The sequence below is a fragment of the Mustela putorius genome, unplaced genomic scaffold (genome assembly GCF_011764305.1).
Source record: "Mustela putorius furo isolate JIRA1106 unplaced genomic scaffold, ASM1176430v1.1 tig00003976_pilon_pilon_pilon, whole genome shotgun sequence".
NCBI classification, from domain to species: Eukaryota; Metazoa; Chordata; class Mammalia; order Carnivora; family Mustelidae; genus Mustela; species Mustela putorius.
In genome coordinates this window covers 647034-670784 of record NW_025422118.1, presented here as the reverse complement: position 1 = coordinate 670784, position 23751 = coordinate 647034, and the positions used below count along the sequence as shown (strand labels likewise).

Sequence of the window (23751 nt, the reverse complement as noted above, 5' to 3'; positions counted from 1 at the left end):
TTTCTTAATATTGCTTCAAGTTGGTGTTTCCTTTTATTTCAACCTGCAGAGCTCCCTTTAGCATTTCTTGCAGGCTGAACTAGCTGTAATGAATTCCCTCAGCTTTTGTTTATCTGGGAATGTCATAATTTCTCTCTCACTTTGAAAGATAATTTGGCAGATATAGGATTCTTGGTTTACAGGTGTTTTGTTTTTGTTTTTAGCACTTTGAATATATCAGTGGCCTTCTAACCTTCTGACCACTAAAACTTCACATGAGAAGTTTGTTGATAACTTACTGAGGATTCCTTGTAGGTGATGAGTCACTTCTCTTTTGTTGCTTTCAGTATTCTCTTTGTTGCTTGACAGTTTGATGATAATGTGTCCTAGTATGAGTCTTTTTGAGTTTGTCCTATTAGGAGTTTGTTCACTTTCCTGGATATTTATATTCATGACTTTCATCAAACTTGGGGAATTTTCAACCACTGAATCTCAAATATTCTCTCTGACCCTTCTCTTTCTTTTCTCTTTTTGGGACTCCCACAAAGCATATATTGGTCTACCAATTTGTGTCCCACAAATCTCTTAGATTCTGTTCACTTTTCTGTATTCTCTTTTTTTTCTTGGTCAGATTCACCTATTTCAGTTGTCCTAGTTTCATGTTTGCTGACTCTTTTGTCTGATCAAATCTGCCTTTTAATGCCTCTAGTGAAATTCTCATTTCTGGAGGCACCTGGGTGGCTCAGTGGGTTAAAGCCTCTGCCTTCAGCTCAGGTCGTGATCCCAGGGTCCTGGGATCGAGCCCTGCATTGGGCTCTCTGCTCAGTGGGGAGCCTGCCCCCCCCCACCTGCTTCTTTGCCTACTTGTGATCTCTGTTTGTCAAATAAGTAAATAAACTCTTTTTAAAAAATTCTCATTTCTGTTATTGTACTTTTCAGCTCAAGAATTTATCTTTCTCTCTCTTATTTTTTAATGCAGGCTCCATCTTGAGCCCAACATTAGGCTTGAACTCATAATCCTGAGATCAGGGGTCAGAGGCTTAACCAATTTAGCCCCAGGGGTTCCTGGAATTTCTTTTTAATTCATTTTCAGGTTTTCTATTTCTATTGATACTATCATTTTGTTCATACATCATTCTCTTGACTTTCTCCATGTATTCCTTTAGTTCTTGAGCATTGTTATTAAAGTTGTTTTAATATTAAATTTGTCTAGTATGTCTGCCAACTGATCTTCCTAAGGGATAGTTCCTTTGGATTTATTTTTTCCTTTGAATGGGCCATACGTTCCTTTTTTAAAGTATGCCTTATGATTCTTTGGTTGAAAATAGGACATTTGAATCTAATGATGTGGTAACTAGAAATCTGATTCTCTCCCCTCCCCAGGGTTTGCTGGGTTTTATTTTGCTTCTTATTGTTATCTTATTTTGTTATCTTATTCTTATTTAGGCTATCTACTAAGAATCTTCCAAGTGTCAGCATAAAGTGTAAATTTAACATCTTCTCAGGTCTTCTCCAAGATTTCATTATTCCCTGGGTATGCACAATGACTTTCTAATATTCCTATATGTATGGATGGTTTGAATTCTCTAGTCCTAGTCTTGCCTGGCTTCCAAAAGAGGAGAAAGAAAAAACGAATTAGGGAAGAGAAGGCACACAGCACCTCTGTCTTCACCTTTATGATCAAAATAGCAGTCATCTTTTAGAACACAGATCTTTCATATTTAGAGGACAGGATCTGTATTGGTCACCATAGCTCCTACCACCTGCATATACGTTTCTCCTACCACTCCTCCACTGCCTGCCATGGGGCTGCAGGTGGCAAATTGGTGCTTGTCACTGAGCTAATAGATGAAATTGACTGATATTAACCACAGTGTACCATCAAAGCCTTCTTCTAGAAGTTGCAAGCCCATTTCAATAGATAGATTACATCAGGGCCATTGTTGCCTAAGTGGGGAAGACAGATTCCTGGTGTTTCCTACTGCACTATCTTCCTGAAAACCTTCACCTTCATTTTTTTAATGGTTTTACTACATATAGTATTCTTGGTTAATGGATTGGTTTTTTTTTTTAATACTTTATTTATTTATTTGACAGAGACAGAGAGAGCACAAGCAAGGGAAAATGGCAGGCAGAGGGAAAGGAAGAAGCAGTCTTCCCACTGAGCAGGGAGCCTGATGTGGGACTCAATCCCAGGACCTGAGATCATGACCAGATTCAAAAACAGATGCTTAACCGACTGAGACACTCAGGCATCCCATCCCAGTTAACAGGTTTTTCTTTCAGCACTTTGATTGTCATCCCACTGCCTCCTGGTCTTCATTTTTTTCTGGTAAGAAATCAGATATTAATCTTATTAGGGTTCCCTTGCATATAATGTTATTTTTTCTATTTGATTTTGATCATTTTTTATTATGATGCATCTGGGTGTGGATCTCTGTTTATCTTAGTATTTGTTGGGTGTCTTGAATTTGTAGATTAGTGTTTTTCATCAAATGTGTGGGATTTTCACCCATTATTTCTTCAAAGATTTTTTAAGTTGTTTTTTTTGTTTTTTTTGTTTTTTTTTTTTTAGTAATCTCTACACTAAAGGTGGGGTTTGAATCTTATTAACTCTAAGATCAAGAGTCAGTCAGGCACCCCTCTCCAAATATTTTTCTGTTCTTCTCTCCCTCTCCCCATCATTTCTATTTCACCCTCCTTTCTTCTGGTACTTCCATTATGCCTATATTCACATGTTTAGAGGTATTTTGTTTCTCTGAATCTATTCATTTTCTTCCTTCTATGTTCTCTGTTTTTCAAATTGTGTGATCTATCTTCAAGTTCGCTGATATTTCTTCTGCAAGTTCAAGTAACCGTTGAGCTTCTCTAGTGAATTTTTCGTTTTAATTATTGTGCTTTATACCTTCAGAATATCCTTTGTAAAATTTCATATCCTTTGTAAAATTTGTACCTTTTTTTATTTTTGAGGAGATATTTTCATTTCTCCCTTTAAGCATGGTTTTCATTAGTTCATTGGAACTAACATTTATTTAGCTTATTTATAATAATTGCTTTTAAGTCTTTGTTAATTCTGACATCTAGCCCTTCTCAGTTTCTGTTGCCTGCTCCCTCCACCCTTCTTATGAGTTAAATTATCCTATTTCTTTGCATATCTTTGTTAAAAACTGGGCATTTTAGATTATATATGGTACGATCTTTGGACACCGATTCTAGTGACCCACCCATCCTTCTTCCAGGCTTGTTGTATTTGTTGTTGTTGTTGTTGTTTTAATTTAATTACTTGACTAACTTAGTGAAGTTAGTTTCCCCTTCACGGTGAATGAAGTCTCTGATTTCCTTTCTTAGAAGGTGCAGCCTTGGGCATGCACATAGTCACCTGGGGTGACAGAGCTTCTAAAAGGCCTTTTTCTGTTTTCCTGATTTCTTTGTTAACCTATCTGCCTTTGCTGGTGTCAAACTCAGATATTAGCTCCATGGCAATGGATTGCTCTTTGTTTCAATGATGTACTAGTGCTTAAATTGTTCTGTAGTCTGATCCAATTAGATCTGGGCCTTTTTGCAGAAATTTTTGAAGTTAGTGTTTGAGGCTTGTTATGACCTTCAAAAGAGCCTTAAAGGCTCTTTTTACCTTTTTCTCTGTTCTCTCTGGTAAATTACCTAGCCTAAAAATAACCGAATGTGTTCTCTGGTGGAACTACCAGCTCCCTTTTCACTTTTTACCATGAAATTTTCCACTGTCCTTAAGAGTTCCCTTAGTCCTGAACTTCCCCACACTCTTTCAGCTGAAATCAGTTCCTTTGGGGAAAGCTTCAGTGTTCTCTGTTCTTATGGCTTCCTCTCCCCTGGAGGAGGGGGGATCTATCACTCCTCTGTAGGGAGGTGTGTTACAGATCTGTTTCTCTAGGGTTGGTATGCCTACTTTATGATCAGAACTCAATTGGGATGGTAGCTTCTGGTCTTCTTAGTTTGCCTCTCCTGGCATGGAAACTTCACCTTATGAGCATCTAGGAAGAGGTTGATCAGAGTCCTGGTACTCTTGGCCTGCTGCACCTGGGGTAAAGTCTCCTCCCTGAGTGGGAGCTGGGTGGAGAGAGTCCTGATATTTTGGCTGCACTTGCCTGCAGAACAGCCTTTGTAACACAAGCCTAGGGGTATGAGAAATACTGGCTGCCTCCCCTCCTTGGGAGATACCACAGGACGTGAGTGGGGAGGAGAGGATATGTCTTTTTGGACATATCCACTCAGAATGGTTTCTTTAGCACTAAGCTGTGTGTGGGGTGGTGGCAGTGGTGATGGTTTAAGGCAAGAATAAGTCATGGTGTAAATGCCATCAGGCTGTTAATTTGCGTCTGTTTTTGAAGGGAACATCACCTCAAGATTTTATTGTCTTCATAATACAACAAAATATGGATAGAACTGGATCAGTTGGCCCTTTCTCTTATTTCCACCCAGTTCAAAATGCTTGCTTCTCTTGAGACAGCAATCTTAGGTCTGCAATTGGGGTCAATAAATTCAAGCCTCAGCACAATCTTCTTTGTAGTTTTAGCCTTTTTCCAGAAAATCGGCTTAGTCTGCCCACCATAGCCCCTCTGCTTCCTGTCATAATGCCACCTTCCCTGGACATAAAATCTTTTGCCTTTCTTATACTGTTGTCACTTTGTGGGGTTGGTGTTTGCCACACTTCTCGCAGAAAGTCCAGTGGGTTTTAGGAATGTTCACTATGAGGGCGCCTGGGTGGCTCAGTGGGTTAGGCCACTGCCTTCGGCTCAGGTCATGGTCTCAGGGTCCTGGGATCGAGCCCTGCATCGGGCTCTCTGCTCAGCGGAGAGCCTGCTTCCTCCTCTCTCTCTGCCTGCCTCTCTGCCTGCTTGTGATCTCTGTCAAATAAATAAATAAAATCTTTAAAAAAAAAAAAAAAGGAATGTTCACTATGTTTCCGAGAGTGCTATCTGCATGGGAAAAAAAAAAAAAAAAGCCAGGCTCTTAATGTTAGTTTAGAGATTTAGATTTTCATGAATGTTTCTTCATTTGCTGTAAGACCTTAAGACAATTTGCAGAGACCTTAAATTGTTGTTCGAAAAAACTTTTTTTGACCAATCATCATAGTTAGGGTGAACATGTTGCCATTCCAGAAGTCATCTATTTGTTCCTAATATTGTACAGTTTGCCTCACCAAAAATACTTTAAAAACAAAGGATGTCTATTCATATCTCTTAGGATATTTTAAAAATGAAATTTTGATGATCTCAAAACCCCAAATACTATGAATTTAGAAAAGAATAAAAATTCTCAATAGATCTTTTGAGTTTAAAAAAATTTATCATTCAGAAAAAATCTCAGTAAAATAAAACATATTCAAGGTAAAAAAGATATCAAGACATGGAATTTTAAGAGCAAACCTTTCCATTACTTTAAGTACAATAATTATAACTGCTTTTTTGCTTATTTGTAAATCACTGTTTGCTTTTTGATATTTTTCTTTCACATCGAGGATTGTATTTTAATACATAATATAAAATCATAATGCTCAGAAACACCAGTTATCATCACAAGAGCAATGCTCTTCATTCATTGGTTATCCAATTCACATGGTTGTTAATATCAGGAAGAGTAATAATCAAGCAGGTTTATAAATCTTCTTTTTCCTTTGAATGCTATTCATGGATGGCTGTCTTTTAAAAATCCTGGAACATAAATGGTAGTTTTCTTTTTACAGATCATATGGCCTTTTAAGTATCTTGTTTAATGTTGCTTACTACTGACTTTACAAAAGCCATAGGTGTTGAGTATGTGTGCATAATATTTTTAATAGCAAGAGATGATCATAGAATATTATTTGAACCAAAAAATCCATATCAAGTGAAACTTTCATTTGTTTTCACCATTGCTGTTACACTTCTAACAAAGGAATTACACAAATTATAGTTAAGAGGAAAAAAAAATAAAAGATCTCATGTACTTGGACTTCCAGGTAAAAAGTTTTGCTAATAATTTTAAAACAGCACTGTTTCTTTACTGCAATGACAATTATTTTTAGTTCACATAACAGATATACAGTTACTAGACATTTAAATTATTTTACAAAATTTTAAAACTTCTGTAACTCAGAATTTGACAGTTCAAATATGCAGCAGTTCAAAGTGAAGTTTTTATTTTCACTATAACCAAGTATAAAAAGAATGGCAACTAATTCCATCCTAATCCAGAAACCCATTTTAAAGAATCTGAGAACAACTGCTTAAATGTAAACAGTAAACAGCGAACAGATGACCACTTGTCACGGATATTTTACAAACAGATTTCGCAGGGTTTGGAAGTTAGGCTAGTGTTCAGTCATTTGTAAGTCCCTTCTAATTCTAAAATTATATGATTTTATAGTTTTTCTAACAGTTTTACCAAGAAAGTTATTTCTTCTCACCATTATTGCCAGATTACATCATCACACATAAATGGAAATTTTAGTATGTTACTGTATGTGCTTAAAATAAATGTCATCTTTCAGAATATGCTGCAGTTCACATGAGTGTGCCCCCCATTTGTTCCAGATTGAGACTGTGTCCATTTGTTTCAGATTGAGTTTCATCATGCTTGAATAGGACCTATTTCCTTTAATTGGCAAGATAATAAACACTACAGTAGACAAAATGAATTTTTAAAACATTCACCAAATGTTACATCTCGCATTCAGAAATAAGTAGCAATACCTCAAACTCCCTATGCTAAACTATGATAATTTATTTAAATGCAAACAGCTGGCATACATGCTGCTTGTTCAGTTCTCTCCAGAGATTTATGTTTGTTATGAAAAGAAACTCCAGGTTAAATCATAATGTTAAGATGCTAAGTAATTAGGATTGCCACTTTTATAATTCAGTGTTGGGTTCTTGGTTTTGGGGACACAAACACACATACACACACACATTTCCTTTCAGGTAGACAACAATAAGATATATGCTTTGCAAGATGTTTACTCATATCCTCCAGGAATTGCTAGACAGATGAAATATAAAACCAAACTACTTTGTGGGTTTCTAAAACACTGATGAGATCCATGAATAACTAGAAAACATCCTCTGATTCCATAAAGTTAGTTCTATATGTTATCAGAACATACAACTTCAAGTAATCTTTTGATTATAACTTTCTATTTTTGAAATACTGGTTCATAAAAAATCAAGGTATTATCCACTGGCATCATAGCAGTAAGTCACATTGAAAACCATAGTTACAAAAGACACTTTTGAATGTTATTGTTTCATATTTTTAATACTGCCTTAAAAGGTCTGTTACTTTTCAACTATCTCGGTGTACTTTGAAATATAAAATAATTGTAAATTGGAACAATTATTCTAAATCTAAGTAGATAATTCCTAAGGCAGCATCTGTTTACTCAGAACATATTTTCATCTCAAATGTGTAACTAAAACTTCTCACAAAGTCAGAATACATCTCATAGTTTGAACAGAAACTTCACTGTTCAAATTTCAACATTCAGTAACATAAGCAGTACATATTAGATTGCTCTGGAATACAAATCACTCATTTAAGTAAATGGGATATAATTTCTAACTTGTGTTAAAAGTGAAGATGTGACCAAAATCAATTTGTCATATTATGGTACAAATCAAACTCTACTGACACAACACTTTCATTAGAGATTTGGATACAGATTGTTATCTAACAACAGCTGGGAACTAGAAGCTCCTTAATGTTGGGGGTGATGAAAGAAAAAGGTATACTATGGATCAGGCCCCCATTTTTATTACTTTATTCATAACAATGCCTACTTTATTGAAGAACAAACATCTCTTCCACTGGGGATATGCTTCTAATTTAAAAATTAGTGGGGAAAAAAAGCTGAACCCACTTTTAAAAATTTCATACTTATTTACTCATATTGACTCGGTATAGAATGACTCTTCAATTCCTGCTCTGAAGACAACCAATTTATTTTTTTAAGCATTGACTTGTCAACTTATCTTTGACAAGTGATTAAGAAAGATAAATCTTCTGACTTTACAAATAAGAATAGTAAGAATATATATATTCTGAGAAGTTACATCTCGTGATCTGACCTATACTTCTGACTTACAATGTAACTACATTCTTTTAATAACCTGCATTAATTTTAAATTTTAAACTTAAATTGTCCTTGCTATACTGTTCACATTCACTTTACTTTTCATTTTTACATTTCTATAAATACCCAAACAAAACTCCTCAATTTGAAACCAACTTACATTGGAGTTCTGAGGTTAGTTTACAACTTTTACGATATTTTGTTAAAATGTAAAAACCCTGAAATTACAAACAAAAAATTTACAATTTTATAGTATATATCTAATTTATTTTTTTAAAAAAATATTCTGAATGTTTTTATACAAGTACTCAAGTGTTATTTTTTTCAAATGAAACTCCTTATAGGCTAGAAGAGGGTGTGTGGTGTTGCCCCATTAAAAACCAATACAAACATCATTTTTCTATGCTGGCACTTCAACTATTTCAAAGTAGTCATTCGGCAAAATCACGTAACCTCTCTCTGATATGTCGTCCTTCTCTTTCTGGAAGTGAACAACCTCCTTTAATTTTTCAAGCTGTCGTTCTTGTCTTCTGCATCGCTGCTGTGCAGTCTTGAGCTTCTTTCGGAGTTTTTCAACTTGTTGTTCTAGCTGATGAATCCTTTTTCTCTGGTGCATTGTATCCTCCACAGTATAGTTGTGGTCACAGAAAACTGAGAGATTATCAGGGGTCTGAAGAGGAGGCATTAGTAATCCAATAGTAGCATCCACCTGGGAAATAGGAGGTGTTAAAGGAGGCGGGGGAAGCTGTTCTTGTGGCTCCAAAAGATCTTCCTTCTACAACAACAATGCAGAGTATGTTCAAGTTTAGTAACTACAAATAACAGTTTAAAAGAATCCACCTGTGGAATTTAAGAATGACATTTTTACAAATTGGATAACCTAGAAGAAAAGGTTAAATTTCCAGAAACATACAGTCTTCCAAGAACAAATCAGAAAGAAATAGAAAATATGAATAGATCCATCATTAGTGATGAAATTGAAAAGGTAATCAAAAAACTCCCAAACTCATGAGTCCAGTAGCAGATGATAAATTCTACCAAATATGTAAGCAGTAATCATACCTATTCTCCTCAAAACAGTAAATACCTATTCTCCTCAAAATATTCCAAAAAACAGAAGAGAAAGGACTTCTAAATACATTCTATAAGGCCCGCATTACCCCGGTATCAAAAACAACAACAACAAAGAAGTACAGGCCAATATCTCTGTTGAACATAGATGCAAAAATAAATATGAGCATATCTGACAATATGGTAAAAGGATCATTCACCATGATCAAGTGGGATTTATTCCAGGGATGCAAGGATGGTTCAATATTCATAAGTCAATGTGAAACACTACATTAACAAAACAAACCATAAAATCATATGAACATCTCAGTAAATGCAGAAAAAGCATTTGACAAAACTCAATATCCATTCATGATAAAAAGTCTCAACAAAGTTGCCTTAGAGGGAACATACCTCAAAATAATCAAGGTTATATATGAAAAATTCCACAGCTAACATCACACTCAGTGGTGAAAAACTGAGAACCTCTCCTCTAAGATCAGAAACAAGACAAGATGTCCACTCTTACAACTTTCATTCAACATAGTACTAGAAGTCCTAGCCATAGCAATCAGAAGAGAAAAATAAATAAAAGGCAGCCAAATTGGTAAGGAAGAAGTAAAACTATCACTATTTGCAGATGAAATGATACTATATATAGAAAACCCAAAAAACACCAACAAAAAACTACCAGAGGTCGTAAGTGAATCCAGTGAAGCTGCAGGATACAAAATTAATATATGGAAATCAGTTGTGTTTCTATACACTAATAATGAAGTAGCAGTAAAAGAAATTAGGAAAACAAATCCATTTATAATTGCACCAAATAGAATGAAACACCTAGGAATAAATTTAACCAAGGTGAAAGACCTAAACTCTGAAAACTGTAGAACAATGATGAAACAAATTGAAGATGACACAAATAAATGAAAAGATATATAACATTACCATGAATTGGAAGACTTAACATTATTTATTTGTTTGTTTTAGAGATTTAAACTATTTGTTTGACAGAGAGGGGCACAAGCAGGGGGAGTGGCAGGCAGAGGGCAAAGCAGCCTTCATGTCAACCAAGGGAGTCCAACATGGGACTCGATTCCAGGACCCTGGGACCATGACCTGAGCCAAAGGCAGCCACTTCACTGACTGAGCCACCCAGGTGTCCCAAGAATTAACATTGTTAAAATGTCCATACTACCCAAAGCAATCTACAGACTCAGTGCAATCCCTATGAAAATACCAACAGCATTTTTCAAAGAACTAGAAAAAAATAGTCTTAAAATTTGTATGGAACCACAAGAGACCCCAAATAACCAAAGCACACTTGCATGAGAAGAATGAATCTGGATATATCACAATCCCAGTTTTCAAGATATACTACAAAGCTGCAGAATCAAAGCTGGCATAAAAACAAACATGTATCAGTGGAACAGAACAGAGAGCCCCAAAATAAACCCTTATAGTTAGTTAATCTACAACAAAAGAGTTAAGAATATATAATAGGGAAAAGACAATCTCTACAATAAATGGTGCTGGAGAAAGTACAGTAAGATGATAAAGAATGAAACTGGATCATTTTTTATATACCATACACAAAACTAAGTTAAAAACATTAAAAACTTCAATGTGGGACCTGAAACCATAAAAATCCTAGAAGAAAACACAGGCAGTAATTTCTTTGAGATCAGCTTTAGCAACATTTTTCTAGATGTGTCTCCTCCGGCAAGGATAACAAAAGCAAAATGAACAATTGTGACTACACCAAAATAAAAAGCTTTTGCATAAGGCAGGAAACCATCAACAAATGCAACTAGTGTGGGGCGCCTTGGTGGCCCAGTCGGAGAAGTACTCCACACTTGATTTTGGCTCAGGTCATGGTCTCAGGGTTTTAAGACTGAGTCCTGCGTTGGACTCTGTGCTCGGCAGGGGAGTCTACTTGAGATACTCTCTTTCCCTCTGCCCCCATGCACAATCTCTCTAAAATAAATAAATCTTTTTTAAAAATTAAATTAAAATTAAAAAGTAACATATGGGACACCTGAGTGACTCAGTCAGTTAAGTGTCTGTCTTCAGGTCAGGTCATGATCCCAGGTCCTGGGATTGAGTCCCAAGTCAGGCTCTTTGCTTAGCAGGAAGCATGCTTCTCTCTCAGCATGTGCATCTCCCTGCTTGTGCTTTCTCTCTTTCTCTCCCATTCTGATAAATAAATAATAATAAAAAACATGCAACCTATTGAATGCAAAAAGATATCTGCAAACAATATATCTGATAAAGAGTTAATTACCAAAATATATACAGAACTTATACAACACTATACCAAAGAAATAAATAATCCATTAAAAAAAATGGGCAGAGGATAGGGACATTATCCCAAAGACCTACACATGGCCAACAAACATGAAAAGATGCTCAACATCACTAATCATCAAGGAAATGAAAATCGGAACCACAAGGAGTTATCACCTTATATCTGTCAGAGTGGCTAGTATCAAAAAGACAAGAAATAACAAGTGTTGGTGAGGTTATGGAAAAAAGGGAACCCTCTTGCACTGTTGGGGAGAACGCAAGTTGGCCCAGCGACTGTGGAAACCAATATGGACGTTTCTCAAAAACTTAAGAATAGAATTACCATATGATCCAATAATTCCACTACTGGGTATTTACCCAAAGAAAATGAAAACACTAATTTGAAAAGATACATGCACCCCTATGTTGACTGTATTATTTATAATAGCCCAGATATGAAAGCAACCTAAGCATCCATTAACAGATGAATGCATACAGCTGTTCTGTGTGTTTGTGTGTGTAGAGGGTATACATATATATCTGTACATACATACACACACATACACACACACACGAATATTACTCAGCTATAAAAAATAATGAGCTCTCGCCATTTTGCGACAAAAGGCATAGACCTAGAAGGTATCATGCTAAGTGAAGAAAGCCAGAGAAAGACAAATAAATACCATGTGATTTCACTTATATGTGAAATCTAAAAGACAAAACAACTGAAAAACAAAAAAGCAGAAACAGACCCATAAATACAGAGAACAAAGTGATGATTGCCTGAGGGGAGAAGGGGGGTTGGGGGGATGGAAAAAATGGGCAGAGGGAGTTACAGGCTTCCAGTTATGGAATGAATAAGACAAAGGATGAAAGGTACAGCATAGAGAATTTGGTCAGCGGTGTTCTAACTGCCTTATATGGTGTCAGATGGTAGCTATAGTGTGGGAAGCACAGCATAATAGGTAGATTTGTCTAATCAGCATGTTGTACACCTGAAACTAATGTAATATCATCATGTGTCAGCTATACTTCGATTAAAAAGAAGGAATATTAGACTTTTTTTTGTGAAGCCTCGAAATAGGAACATTCTAAAATGAGAAAACAGTTTAAGTTTTAATTATAGTTTTACACCTGAAGTAGAAATGGGATGCAAGAAAGAGAAGAACTGGTAAGATTTAATGAAATACCAAGCACTTAAAACTGAGGGTGGGGGGCACCTGGGTGGCTCAGTGGATTAAGCCTCTGCCTTCGGGTCAGGACAGGCTCAGGTTCCTGGGATCGAGCCCCACATCAGGCTCTCTGCACAGCGGGGAGCCTGCTTCCCCCTCTCTCTGCCTGCCTCTCTGCCTACTTGTGATCTCTCTTTCTCTCTGTCAAATAAATAAAATCTTAAAACAACAACAAAAAAAACCTGAGGGGGAAATATTTGAAACTGAATGGTCCCTGATAAAAAAAACCCAAAACTTATCAACATACATGTAGAGGTAGAGAGCGACCTTAAGGTAAATTACAAAGCTAGATTGACTTTCTTGATGTAGATGTTTAACTTAAATAAACTGTAATTTGTATTTTTAAAAAGTGTATCATGGTTAACAGTGGTTATCTTACAAGTGATGGCTTCCAGTAACATTTATTAACACTACTCTGAATTTTCCACAATAAAAACATTAATTTTATAAATAGAAAGCCCAGTATTTTAAAACACACGTTACCTTGTCATGTGGCTCAGTACAGAGAAATATCGTGGGTACAGCATTCTCTTTGAGCAACTTGTTGTTGCACTCCCTCTTAAAGCAGTCCGGGGTAAAGTGTTCTGAACAGATACTGCTATACTTGGTGGGCTTAAAGTTTTTCCTTCGGACAGCAGCCTCCCATTTTTTGCAAAGACTGGGTCGAGTAAGAGGAAACCTAAGAAGAAGACATAATTCAGTTCTCTGACCTTCTTTTAAAAGGAAAAAAAAAAGCACATTCAGACTTTCCTGATTAGGAAAGAAGTATCTTATACTGGTTTTAACAAGCTAAGGGACATCTGATTAAAACCCTAGGGCTGCTTTTTTTTTTTTTTTGACAGTTTTTGATTGTGCATTTATTCACCTTAGTTAAGAATGTACTTGTTTGAAAGATCCTTTAAATAAAGTGACTACCCACTACGTGTGACGCAAGTTGGGCCTCTCAGCATGGAGTTTTGTTTTGTTTTGTTTTGTTTTTAAAGCAGTATTTGGGGGTGTTGGATGTATCACTGAATTTTACTCCTGAAACCAATATTGCACTGTATGTTAGCTAGTTAGAATTTAAATAAAAATTAAAAAAAAAATAAAAAGCAGTATTTGTTACAGGAAACTTTTGATCACAGAGTAGTTACAAGAATGTCAGATACAATGATGTATACAATTTAAAAAGGACAGGCTGATTAAAAATTTACGAAATGTAAAAATACACATATTAAAAGTCAGCCATGCAGACAGCTGCATGCAGTAGGAAATGGAGGTGGGAAGTCAAGGGACATACGCAGTAATATTGCTTGTCTTCCTCTATTACAGTAAATAACGTTCACTAACTGATACAGGTTGGTATTACACACACATCTAAATATACAAAGGTAAGTGGTATATCTCCTCTATCTCAGTTATTAATGTTTAACTTTTTTATGTCAAAGACACTAAGAGTTTCAGGTAAAATACTTACGAAAGGGTGAATCTCTACTGATTTTTTTTTTTTAACCAATGAAAACAAAATTGCATGTTTATATCTACATACTGCCAAAAAGAAGGTTCTAGTTCTCTTAGGATCAGTCTGACAAATATGAATTAATCAAATGATAATCAATGATAAATTTAAAATTTCATTTATTTGTTTCTATAATATGTCTGGAGAAGACGAATTGAAAGGCAGTGGTCTATTAGTTTCATGAACTGGGATGTCCAAGTCTCTCCCCAGGTTTGGGAAGTTCTTATTTATTTTTTAATTTTTAAAATGTTTATTTATTTATTTTAGTCTTCCAATTTTTTTTTTTTAAAGATTTTATTTATTTGACAGAGAGAGATCACAAGTAGGCAGAGAGGCAGGCAGAGAGAGAGAGGAGGAAGCAGGCTCCCTGCTGAGCAGAGAGCCCGACATGGGGCTCGATTCCAGGAGAGAGGGGGAGAGAGTGAGCACAGGCAGACAGAATGGCAGGCAGAAGCAGAGGGAAAAGCAGGCTCCCTGCTGAGCAAGGAGCCCAATGCGGGACTCGATCCCAGGATTCTGAGATCATGACCTGAGCCGAAGGCAGCGGCTTAACCCACTGAGCCACCCAGGCGCCCTTCCAATTTATTTTTAATTCCAGCATAAGAATATTACTTTTCTTAATTTACCTCAAAATCAACTGGAATATGTCCATCAGACACAGATAAGGGGGCTTGGGAAGAGTTTAAATTTATTGTGATGTTGGGGCGCCTTGGTGGCTCAGTGGGTTGATCCTCTGCCTTCGGCTCAGGTTATGATCTCAGGGTCCTGGGACTGAGCCCCACATCAGGCTCTCTGCTCAGCGGGGGGCCTGCTTCCTCCTCTCTGCCTGTGTCTCTGCCTACTTGTGATCCCTGTCTGTCAAATAAATAAATAAAATCTTTAAAAATAAAAAAAACTTTCACCATTGGCTACTTCAATTTAAAAAAAAAATTTTGTGTGTGTGATTTTACTTTTCCAGGTCAAGTATTTAGTGAACTGGGGGGACTGGAAAGAAGCCAAAGGATGTTTCAACGCCTTGTTCCAGTTTCTCTTCCATGTAAGGCATGCTAGAGCCTAACTCTGCTATCATGAAGAACTGACCAATCTTTGGGACAGTTCTTTCCTTTGCCCAGAACAGCTGCTGCTACGGGGCCACCATGTAAAAACTAGTATAGGTAAAAGGATCCCTAGAAGATCCCTGCTGGAAATGGCCTCCAGAAATACAAACTGTGGTAGCAATCACTGGTAAAATTCAGCTCCTTACACCTCCTGTGTCAAGCACTACAAAATGCTCAGGCTGTTTATGGAGGTCTGTCAAGATGTTTCCCATCTAGTCCCCCCAAAACGGTTCTTTATAGCTAAAAATGAGAGGCAAACCAGCTCTTCCTGTGATTCATTTAACAGCCAGCAGAAACTATTTCTGATGTGTGAATGCCAGCCTTGGTTTCCAGAACCGGTGAGAGATTTTCCACATTTTTAGATTCTTTCTGAGATATCATTAGAAATGGGGTTTGTGGGGAGCAGACTGTATGCAACTGTGTCACCATCTTCTGACTGATTTCCACACTTTTAAAGAACTGGAACTCATCAACTTTAAGAAATTCCAGTAAATTAAAGAAGTAATACCAGTAGATCCTGAAGTAAGTTTAAGGGCAGGGAATGGTGGTGGTGGGACATCAATCAATACTCAAGATCTATGTTGTAAGGCACTCGTTTCTATTGGGTTCCTCTCAAATCAAACATCAAGTGCATCTACATCCCCTGTTAAACACAAACGACCCCATCAAGAGAACTGAAGAAATACTGAATTTTTGCCCTGGTAATTATTTACCTATGAATAATTGCTATAATTTACCACAGGGTTTCATTTCTTAGCTGTCATCTATTTACAGTCAGGAATTCTTGCAAAACAAGTTAATGGAAATGCAGAAAAATCTGCAAATACTGCATTTGGCTGAATGAAAACGCTGCCGTGTCCCGTTCTGCAGACATCCGATGATCATTAAATTGTTTTCATTTGGCAGTTTTCTTTTCCCATTTTCAAGAGAACATGTCTCCCTCCAGGACTCTAACTGCAGCACTTTCTGGATGAAACAGACCTGAAGTCGTGGGGCAGGTGCTTTTCCCAGGGCTTCCCCCAGGCGCCCGTGACAGGTCACCCTGAGTCCTATCAGGACACCGGACTTTGGCCGGTGTCGTTACTGTCCACGTTATTGCTGCCGAGCGCGGAAAACGGCAAGTGTTCATCTGGGCCGGACCAGGAGCTTCTCTAAACTTGGAGGTCCTTAAAGGTTAGTTCCTAGAAATGGGGTAAGCACGTCCTCCCTGAAATCCTGGCCCGAAACCAATGTCTCCCATCCACAGCAAGGATGGCAAAAAGTGGCTTCGTCATTTTAAAGGTCTGTGCCTCGATTCCAGACTCACTTCCATTGCCACCTGGCTTCTCTACTACCCCAGGGCGAGATCCAGGTGCCTCTCGGCACGGGGGTCGTCGGACATCGCTCCTGGGTCGCGAACACGCCAACCCGAGGCCACGGGCGAACCTCGCACACGGGTTCCGACCCACGAGCGCGAGAAACGGTCACCGCGGCCACGCGCGCCGAGAACGCGCAGCCCTGGGCAGTGGGGCGCGAGCTCCACCCGGGGGCGGGCACGCCCACCGCTCGCGGCCGGACAGACCTTGAGGAGGGCTCGATCGTGCCCCGCCCTTGCCTCCGCCCCTGCCCCGCCCCTCCCATTAGGTCTCGCGCGGACACGCGCCTGGCTCCGCCCCCGAGCCTAACCGGCCGCGCGCCCCCAGCCCGAGCTGGGGCCAACCCCGCGAGACGCGCAGGGTACCTACTTGTGGAAAGAGACGGGCTTATCCTTATCGTATCGGTTCTTGCAGCCGTAGGCGGAACAAGACTGCACCATCCTTCCGGTCTTCAGTCACTTCACTTCGGCCGCTCCAGCAGGCAGGCGAAGCTGCTATCAATGTCGCCGCGCTGGGCTTTGACGCCCTCGCTTCTTCTGTAGCTTTGGTCAGCAGTCAGAGTGATGATAAGCTCACTAGGGTTGACTATTGTACCCGTTTTGTTGTTTGCATTAGCGGAAGGAGCACAGCCATCGCCCGTCTCCCATCTCCAAGATGGCGGAGGCAGCTTCAACCTCACCTCTCGCGAGGAGTGTGTCTCACTGTCTCCGATTAGCCCCGAGGTCAGAGGTAACGTTCCTTGGGAAGCAGCCCATTGGCTAAGGCCAGGCGTTGCGGAAGTAGGTGGGGCCTCGAGCTTCCGGAAGGGAGAAAGGGGTGTTTGGGAGGAGAGGCGAGGGGAAGGGAGGGGACCGGGCGTGAGCGTAGGGCGGGGCTAAGCAACCTGTGTGACTTCCTTGTGTTAATTTATCCGGGACGGTTTAGGGTGGAGAGCAGCGCGGTCTTTGGGTCTGGTGGCCTGAAGGAGGACAGGTGTTAAAGCTGAGGTCGTTGGGTAATCTTCCTTTTGATTTAAAAGGGCAGCCACGGATGGTGTATGATTTATCAGTGAAACTTCGTGGATCCCTTTCCCACATCGCCAGTTTTCATCCCATTACCTGTCGCTGCAGGTATAATAAAGGCTCTTGAGAGCTCAGGCGCCAGAATTTTGGCAATGAAAGAAGACACCCAGTCCCTCTGAAGGCTCCCATCGCTGTAGTGTTCTGCACGTGCTGTTGAAAATTCATGAACTGCTGCGGCTGTTTTCCCACCATCTGCCTCCTGGTGCGTGCCCCTCCCCTCTGTGTAGATCAGAGCCTGGAAATCTGGATAGGAAGCTGTTGACAAACTCCAAGGCTCTATTACACTTTTCCTGATCCATTCCCCCCGCCCCCCGCCAACCCCCTTAAATCCTGATGTTTCCCCAGGGTTCCATCCTCAGCCCTCCTCTGACTCTAAACACCCTGCTGCTTGAATTCAATAAAATGCTATGATTTCCTAAATCTTCTATTTCTTATGTAAATTTTCCTGCCTTCGGATTATCATCCGTGAATTACCTATTCATTTGCTTAAACCGGAAACCTTAGTTTTCTTTCTTACCCACTACATGCCAGGTTAATTGTATAGAATAAGTAAATACTTATTAAATCCACTCCTCGCCGTCTGTCTTTTAATTGTTCTTGATCAGGCCCTCAAACGAATGCAACCACCCCTGACCATCTCCAGTTTTGCCTCTCCAGTCTTTCCTCCATATTAAGTAATTGTCATACACCTGTTCACATCATTCAGAAGCTGCCTCCTCTACTGGATAAAATCCAGACTTCTAATGGTGAGTCATAAAGTCCTTGAGGACCAGCTACCTCTACTATTTCACCATCATCTCCACACTTGTCTTTAACTTAACTCTTTCCTAGGATTCTATTTTACACAGGACAGACTTATGTAAATAGGCTGTTTTCCCTTAGCTTAAAATGCTTTTCTCTGGCCTCGCCACCTTCATAATGTGACCTCAGTGGTTATGTTTCCTAACAAGCTTTCTTTATCCTCTTTTTCTTAAGCTGCCCAACTTGGGCATCTCTCTTGCTCCAATGAAAACTTGCACTTAACCTCTCTATATGATTTTGAACCATACTGCAATATGTGTGCTTGTCTCACTTCATGAACTAAGATCCTGTTGAGGAGAAGGACTTTGTCTTACTTAGCCTTGTAACCCCATCAGCTTGCAGTGTCTGGCATAAATTAAGTATCTAGAAAATGTCTGTTAAATTAACTGGGCCCAGAAACCTTGTGCCTAAAATAATTTCAGAGCCATATCCCTTTACCAAATACTAAAATAATTTATTTTATTAGCATTTCTAGGGATAGACAGGCAGTAAATTCCTCCGTGGTTTGCTGTCAGTAAGGATCAGAATGTGATAATTGCTTGTGAACTGAAATGTATATTTTAAGAGTTCACTGAAATTCTTTACTCATCAATAGATTCAGCAAATATTTACTAAATATTTACTAAACGTTTGCTAGGTTCTAGGAGCTTGGGATGCATGTGAATAAGACCAAAATTTCTGCCCACCAAAGTGGGGGGTTTGGGGAGTAGGGAAGGAAAAAATGAAATAAGATGGGATCGGGAGGGAGACAAACCAAAAGAGACTCTTAATCTCACAAAACAAACTGAGGGTTGCTGGGGGAGGGGAGTAGGGAGAGGGTGATTGGGTTATGGACACTGGGGAAGGTATGTTCTATGGTGAGTGCTGTGACATGTGTAAACCTGGCAATTCACAGACCTGTACCCCTGGGGCTAATAATACATTATATGTTAATAAAAAATTGTAAAAAAATTTCTGCCCTCACGGAGCTAATGTTCTAGTGGAGGTTAGAGAAGGCAGACAGAACATACCACCATATGTCATATTAAAAGGTGAAAAGAGCTATGTGGTTGTGAGGGGATTGCAATTTTAAATACAATGGAAGTGACTCGAGCTAAGATTTGGAATAGGCAAGAGTTAGCTAGGAGGATATCTGTGGGAAGAGCCTTGCAGGCAGAGGAAATGGGTAAGGCAAAACTCCTGAGGCTCAGTGTCCTCAGCCTATACAAAGAACAGTAAAGGGGCCTGTGTAGCTGGAGCAGACTGAGCCGGGCTGGGCTGGGAATATATATATATAGCCAGGGTAAACAGGATGAGGTCCTGCAGGGACTTGTAAGCTAGTGTAAGGACTTCTCACTTTGACTCTGAGATGGACAACATGCTTTAAGCAGAGTAGTGATCCAGTGTTTTAAAGCAATCACTCTGCTGTGTTGAATATAGATAGCAGGGGCATCTTAGAGGCAGGGAGACTGACTGGTAGGCAGGCTTCTGTGACAATGCAGGTGAGAGATGATGGCTTACACCTGGGTGGTAACAATGAAGGAGTAAGAAATGATCTTGTCTTCTCCCTTTTCCCCCTTCCATTTCTTTATTAACCTTTATTGAGCAGATGGCAGACATTATGCTAGGTCTTGCTCTTGGTGAGTAAGGTTAACAGTGCCTCTCTTCACAGGGCTTATCCTAGTGAGGGAAGACAGACAAAAAAATGTGAATAAAATCACATTGTGCTTGGGTGCCTGGGTGGCTCAGTTGGTTAACCATTTGTCTTCAGCTCAGGTCATGATCCCAGGGTCCTGGGATCAAGCCCAGCTTCAGGCTCCCTGCTCAGCAGGAAGCTTCTCCCTCTCCTGCTGCTTGAATTCCCTCTCTTGCAGGGTCTCTCTTGGTCAAATATATAAAATCTCTAAAAAATAATAATAGTATTGTGCTGAGATTCCTGAATACATTAGAATGTTATAAGGGTTAATGAGATAAGAGGAGGGCTAACTAACTTACTTTAGTTTGGGTAGTTAGGTCGTTTGGGTAGTTAGGTCGTCAGAGACGTGAACATTTTGCTGAGGACCAAAGAATGGAAAAAAATCTAGTAGTAAAAGAATGAAAATGGGGAGGCCAGGAGGAGCATTCTCCATATAGGGAGTGTGTACTAAGGCCCTGTGGCAGTAGTGAGTTTCGTATTTTCTGGGAACTGAATGGAGGCTGGGGTGTAGACCTAGGGAGCCAGGGGGAAAAGGACATGAAGTGAGGTTGAAGTAGGTGATTTTAAATGCAGAAGGAAGCCAATGAACCTTTTTAGGCAGTGAAGAGACGTGACATTTTTAAGCATCATTCTAGCTATTAGCTGAAGAGTTTATCAGAGGGAAGCAGTGCACGTGAGTTGCAGACCATTTGAGGCCACTGCAGGCAAGTAATACAGCGTGGTAATTTGGACTAAGGGTAGTGGCAGTGGAGATAGAATGACCAGGATATGAGAGTAGTTGGAGGTAGAAATGTCAAGGCTTGGTGCTGACAGATGGATGTGAGAATGAAGAAGACAGAGGAATCGAGGTATTAAGGTTGATTTGTACTTGAATTTCTGGCTTGAGCATTTAGATGGAGGGATGGTGGTACCTTTTACCGAAATGCAGATGGCCTTTAAAAAAGAAGAGAGCTATATACCCCCCACCAAACAGAGGACTCACAGGATGGGAGCAATTTATGAAGTGGGGTCATGAGCTCTGGGAGTGTACGACTGGGAAATGTCGGAAGAGAAAGAATGTATGAATGTGCAGAGGTTGGTAATGCAAGCCACTAAAGAAACATGCAAGGATCACCAACCAGTGCAGAGCACCCTTTTGAGGTCTCTGATCATTTTTAATCTGTTTAGAGTGGAACTAGTCAATTTCATTATTTGGTTGGGTTTCCCTCAGTGAAATTCTCTTCTTCAGTCCCCTTTTTCCTGTTTTCTTTCTTCCAGCTATCTGTAACTTGGAAGTGAAATCTACATTTTTATTATTTACTGAAAATAATCCTAATGTTTCCTTACTCTGAAATGGTAAATTTACTGACAAAGTAAATTGCCTATAATTTTTTCAATGTTACTTGAACTGAATGTTGCATTTTTCTTTCTAAAACACCATCCCAAATTAAATTTTCACTTTGTGTGGTCTACAAACTAATTTCTTAATAGAAATTAAGTTAGAATAGAAATTTTTTTTTTTAAGATTTTATTTATTTATTTGACAGAAAGAGGGATCACAAGTAGGCAGAGAGGCAGGCAGAGAGAGAGGAGGAAGCAGGCTCCCTGCTGAGCAGAGAGCCCGATGCGGGACTCGATCCCAGGACCCTGAGATCATGACCTGAGCCGAAGGCTGCGGCTTAACCCACTGAGCCACCCAGGCGCCCAGAATAGAAATTTCTTAATAGAAGAATAATTTCCACTTTCTCTAAACAAATTTATACTCATTGTCTGTTTTTCTTCTCTCCCTTGCCTGTTTCTTCTCAACATTTCATAAGGCTCAAAGAACTACTCTCTACTTGTCAAGGGGTGACTGCCAGGAACATTTACTTTCAAAGATAATAATCTGCCTTTTTAATAATCCAAATGTCCATTGTGTTATAGTCATACCAAGGAATATTATACAGCAATCAAAGTAAAGAAACTGACACAACAATATGGATGGTTCCTACCTAATATCGAAGAAGTCCCGCAAAAGCAAATATAGGATCCTATTTTTTTAAAGAGTAAAAAAGGTAAGTAAAAGTCAGAAGTTACTTTGGGGTAGAGAGGCAATGAAAGGGGGCTTACAGGATAGTGGTAATGTATCTTTTGACAGAGGTGAGAGTTAAACACTACGTTCACTTTCTGATAATTCATCATCTGATCCTGATGATTTAGAAAATCTCTGGTGTAAGTACACTGAGGATTGCTGGAGGGGAGGTGGGTGGAGGGATAGGGTAATTGGGAGACAGGCATGAAGGAGATCACCTGATGTAATGAGCACTGGGTGTTCTATGCAACTGATGAATCACTAAATTCTATGTCCGAAACCATTAATACACTATCTGTTAAACTGAATTTAAATAAAAAATTTTTTAAAAATCCCTGGTGTTTATTCTACTTTAATAGTTTACTACGCAAACAAGGGCTATACAAGATAGGCAAAATTGCCTTTCTTTTACAAAACAGGAAAGATGTTTATGTACTCATTTGATCTCTTCATTTGGTCCCTTACATAAAGTGTCAAAAATGAAAATATCTCTTAGCTTTATATGCCCATCTAAGGGAATGAGAATAAATAGGGGTAAATTGAGGAAGGCTGATTAGAAGTCTGATGTTTTTCAAAGTCTTAAGAGGCCAAGAGCTAATTTACTAACTAATAGATTTTTTAAGGAAATAGATTAATACAGGTTTTAAGGGAAAAAAAAAGAAAATGTAACCCTTGAAAGGGTAACTTCTGTCAATTATTCAAGAAGGGTAAACTGTCTTGTTAGATAAACTGGGAAAAAAGCTACTTGTTTTGATGTAGGAGAGGGATAAGAACTAAAGATGTTTTAAACTCACTAATATCTAATAGCTCAGATGTTAATTTCTATCCAACTATGCTCTTTTTTCTATAAACAACTTTTATTAAAAAAACCCTAGCATTCATTCTCTGTGGCCCTCATTATCCTTATCTATAGAGTAAAGCTATGGGACTAAATGAAGAATTCTTAATTTGGAATTCATGAATGGCCAGGTCTTTGAATCATCTGAAAATGAAAGAAAATTATACATACATGTGTATATGTGCATTTTTTCTGGGGAGCTATCTGTAGCTTTCATCTGGTTTCCTAAGGTCCCTTTCAGTCTAATATTCTAGGATTCGTGAAACAAAGATTAATTTTCATGTAGATATAAATTAAAGGTTTTCTCTAAGATTGATTAGAAGGATTAGTGTTTTAATCTGAATGTCAGGTATTATTTTCTTGGTTTCCCCCCCCCCCAAGATTTATTTACTTATTTTAGAGAGAGAGGGGAAGAGAGAAAGAATCTTTTTTTTTTTTTTTTTTGTCAGAGAGAGAGCGAGAGCGAGCACAGGCAGACAGAGAGGCAGGCAGAGGCAGAGGGAGAAGCAGGCTCCCTGCAGAGCAAGGAGCCCGATGTGGGACTCGATCCCAGGATGCTGGGATCACGACCTGAGCCGAAGGCAGCTGCTTAACCAACTGAGCCACCCAGGCGTCCCGAGAGAAAGAATCTTAAGCAGGTTCCTCACCTAGCATGAAGCCCGACACAGGGCTCAATCTCAAAACCTTGAGATCATGACCTAAGCCACAACCAAGAGTCGGTCACTTAACTGACTGAGTCACCC

At 39.1% G+C, this 23751-nt stretch overlaps 1 protein-coding gene, 1 long non-coding RNA gene and 1 pseudogene across 3 annotated transcripts; 1 reads left to right on the top strand and 2 right to left on the bottom strand.

Moving 5' to 3' along the window:
- Positions 1–2205: 2205 nt before the first annotated feature.
- On the bottom strand, positions 2206–5759 carry LOC123389490 (annotated as a pseudogene).
- Positions 5760–5769: 10 nt separating this feature from the next.
- THAP1 (THAP domain containing 1) lies at positions 5770–17087 on the bottom strand. Its single transcript, XM_045070955.1, has 3 exons — positions 16953–17087; positions 13117–13312; positions 5770–8837 (listed from the first exon to the last, which is right to left on the bottom strand). The coding sequence occupies exons 1-3, from the start codon at positions 17021–17023 to the stop codon at positions 8463–8465; spliced, it is 642 nt and encodes a 213-aa protein (XP_044926890.1). The 5' UTR covers positions 17024–17087; the 3' UTR covers positions 5770–8462.
- Positions 12315–22497, top strand: LOC106004037. Of its 2 annotated transcripts, XR_006604079.1 has the most exons (7): positions 12315–12572; positions 13945–14003; positions 15090–15167; positions 15515–15566; positions 16175–16401; positions 17199–17312; positions 17693–18213. It is a non-coding gene; the product is annotated as an uncharacterized LOC106004037 (long non-coding RNA). The 2 variants fall into 2 exon arrangements; XR_006604078.1 differs by lacking the exons at positions 12315–12572; positions 13945–14003; positions 15090–15167; positions 15515–15566; positions 16175–16401 and adding exons at positions 18250–18390; positions 22023–22497 and having other exon boundaries at positions 17200–17312; positions 17693–17846.
- The last annotated feature ends 1254 nt before the right edge of the window (positions 22498–23751 follow it).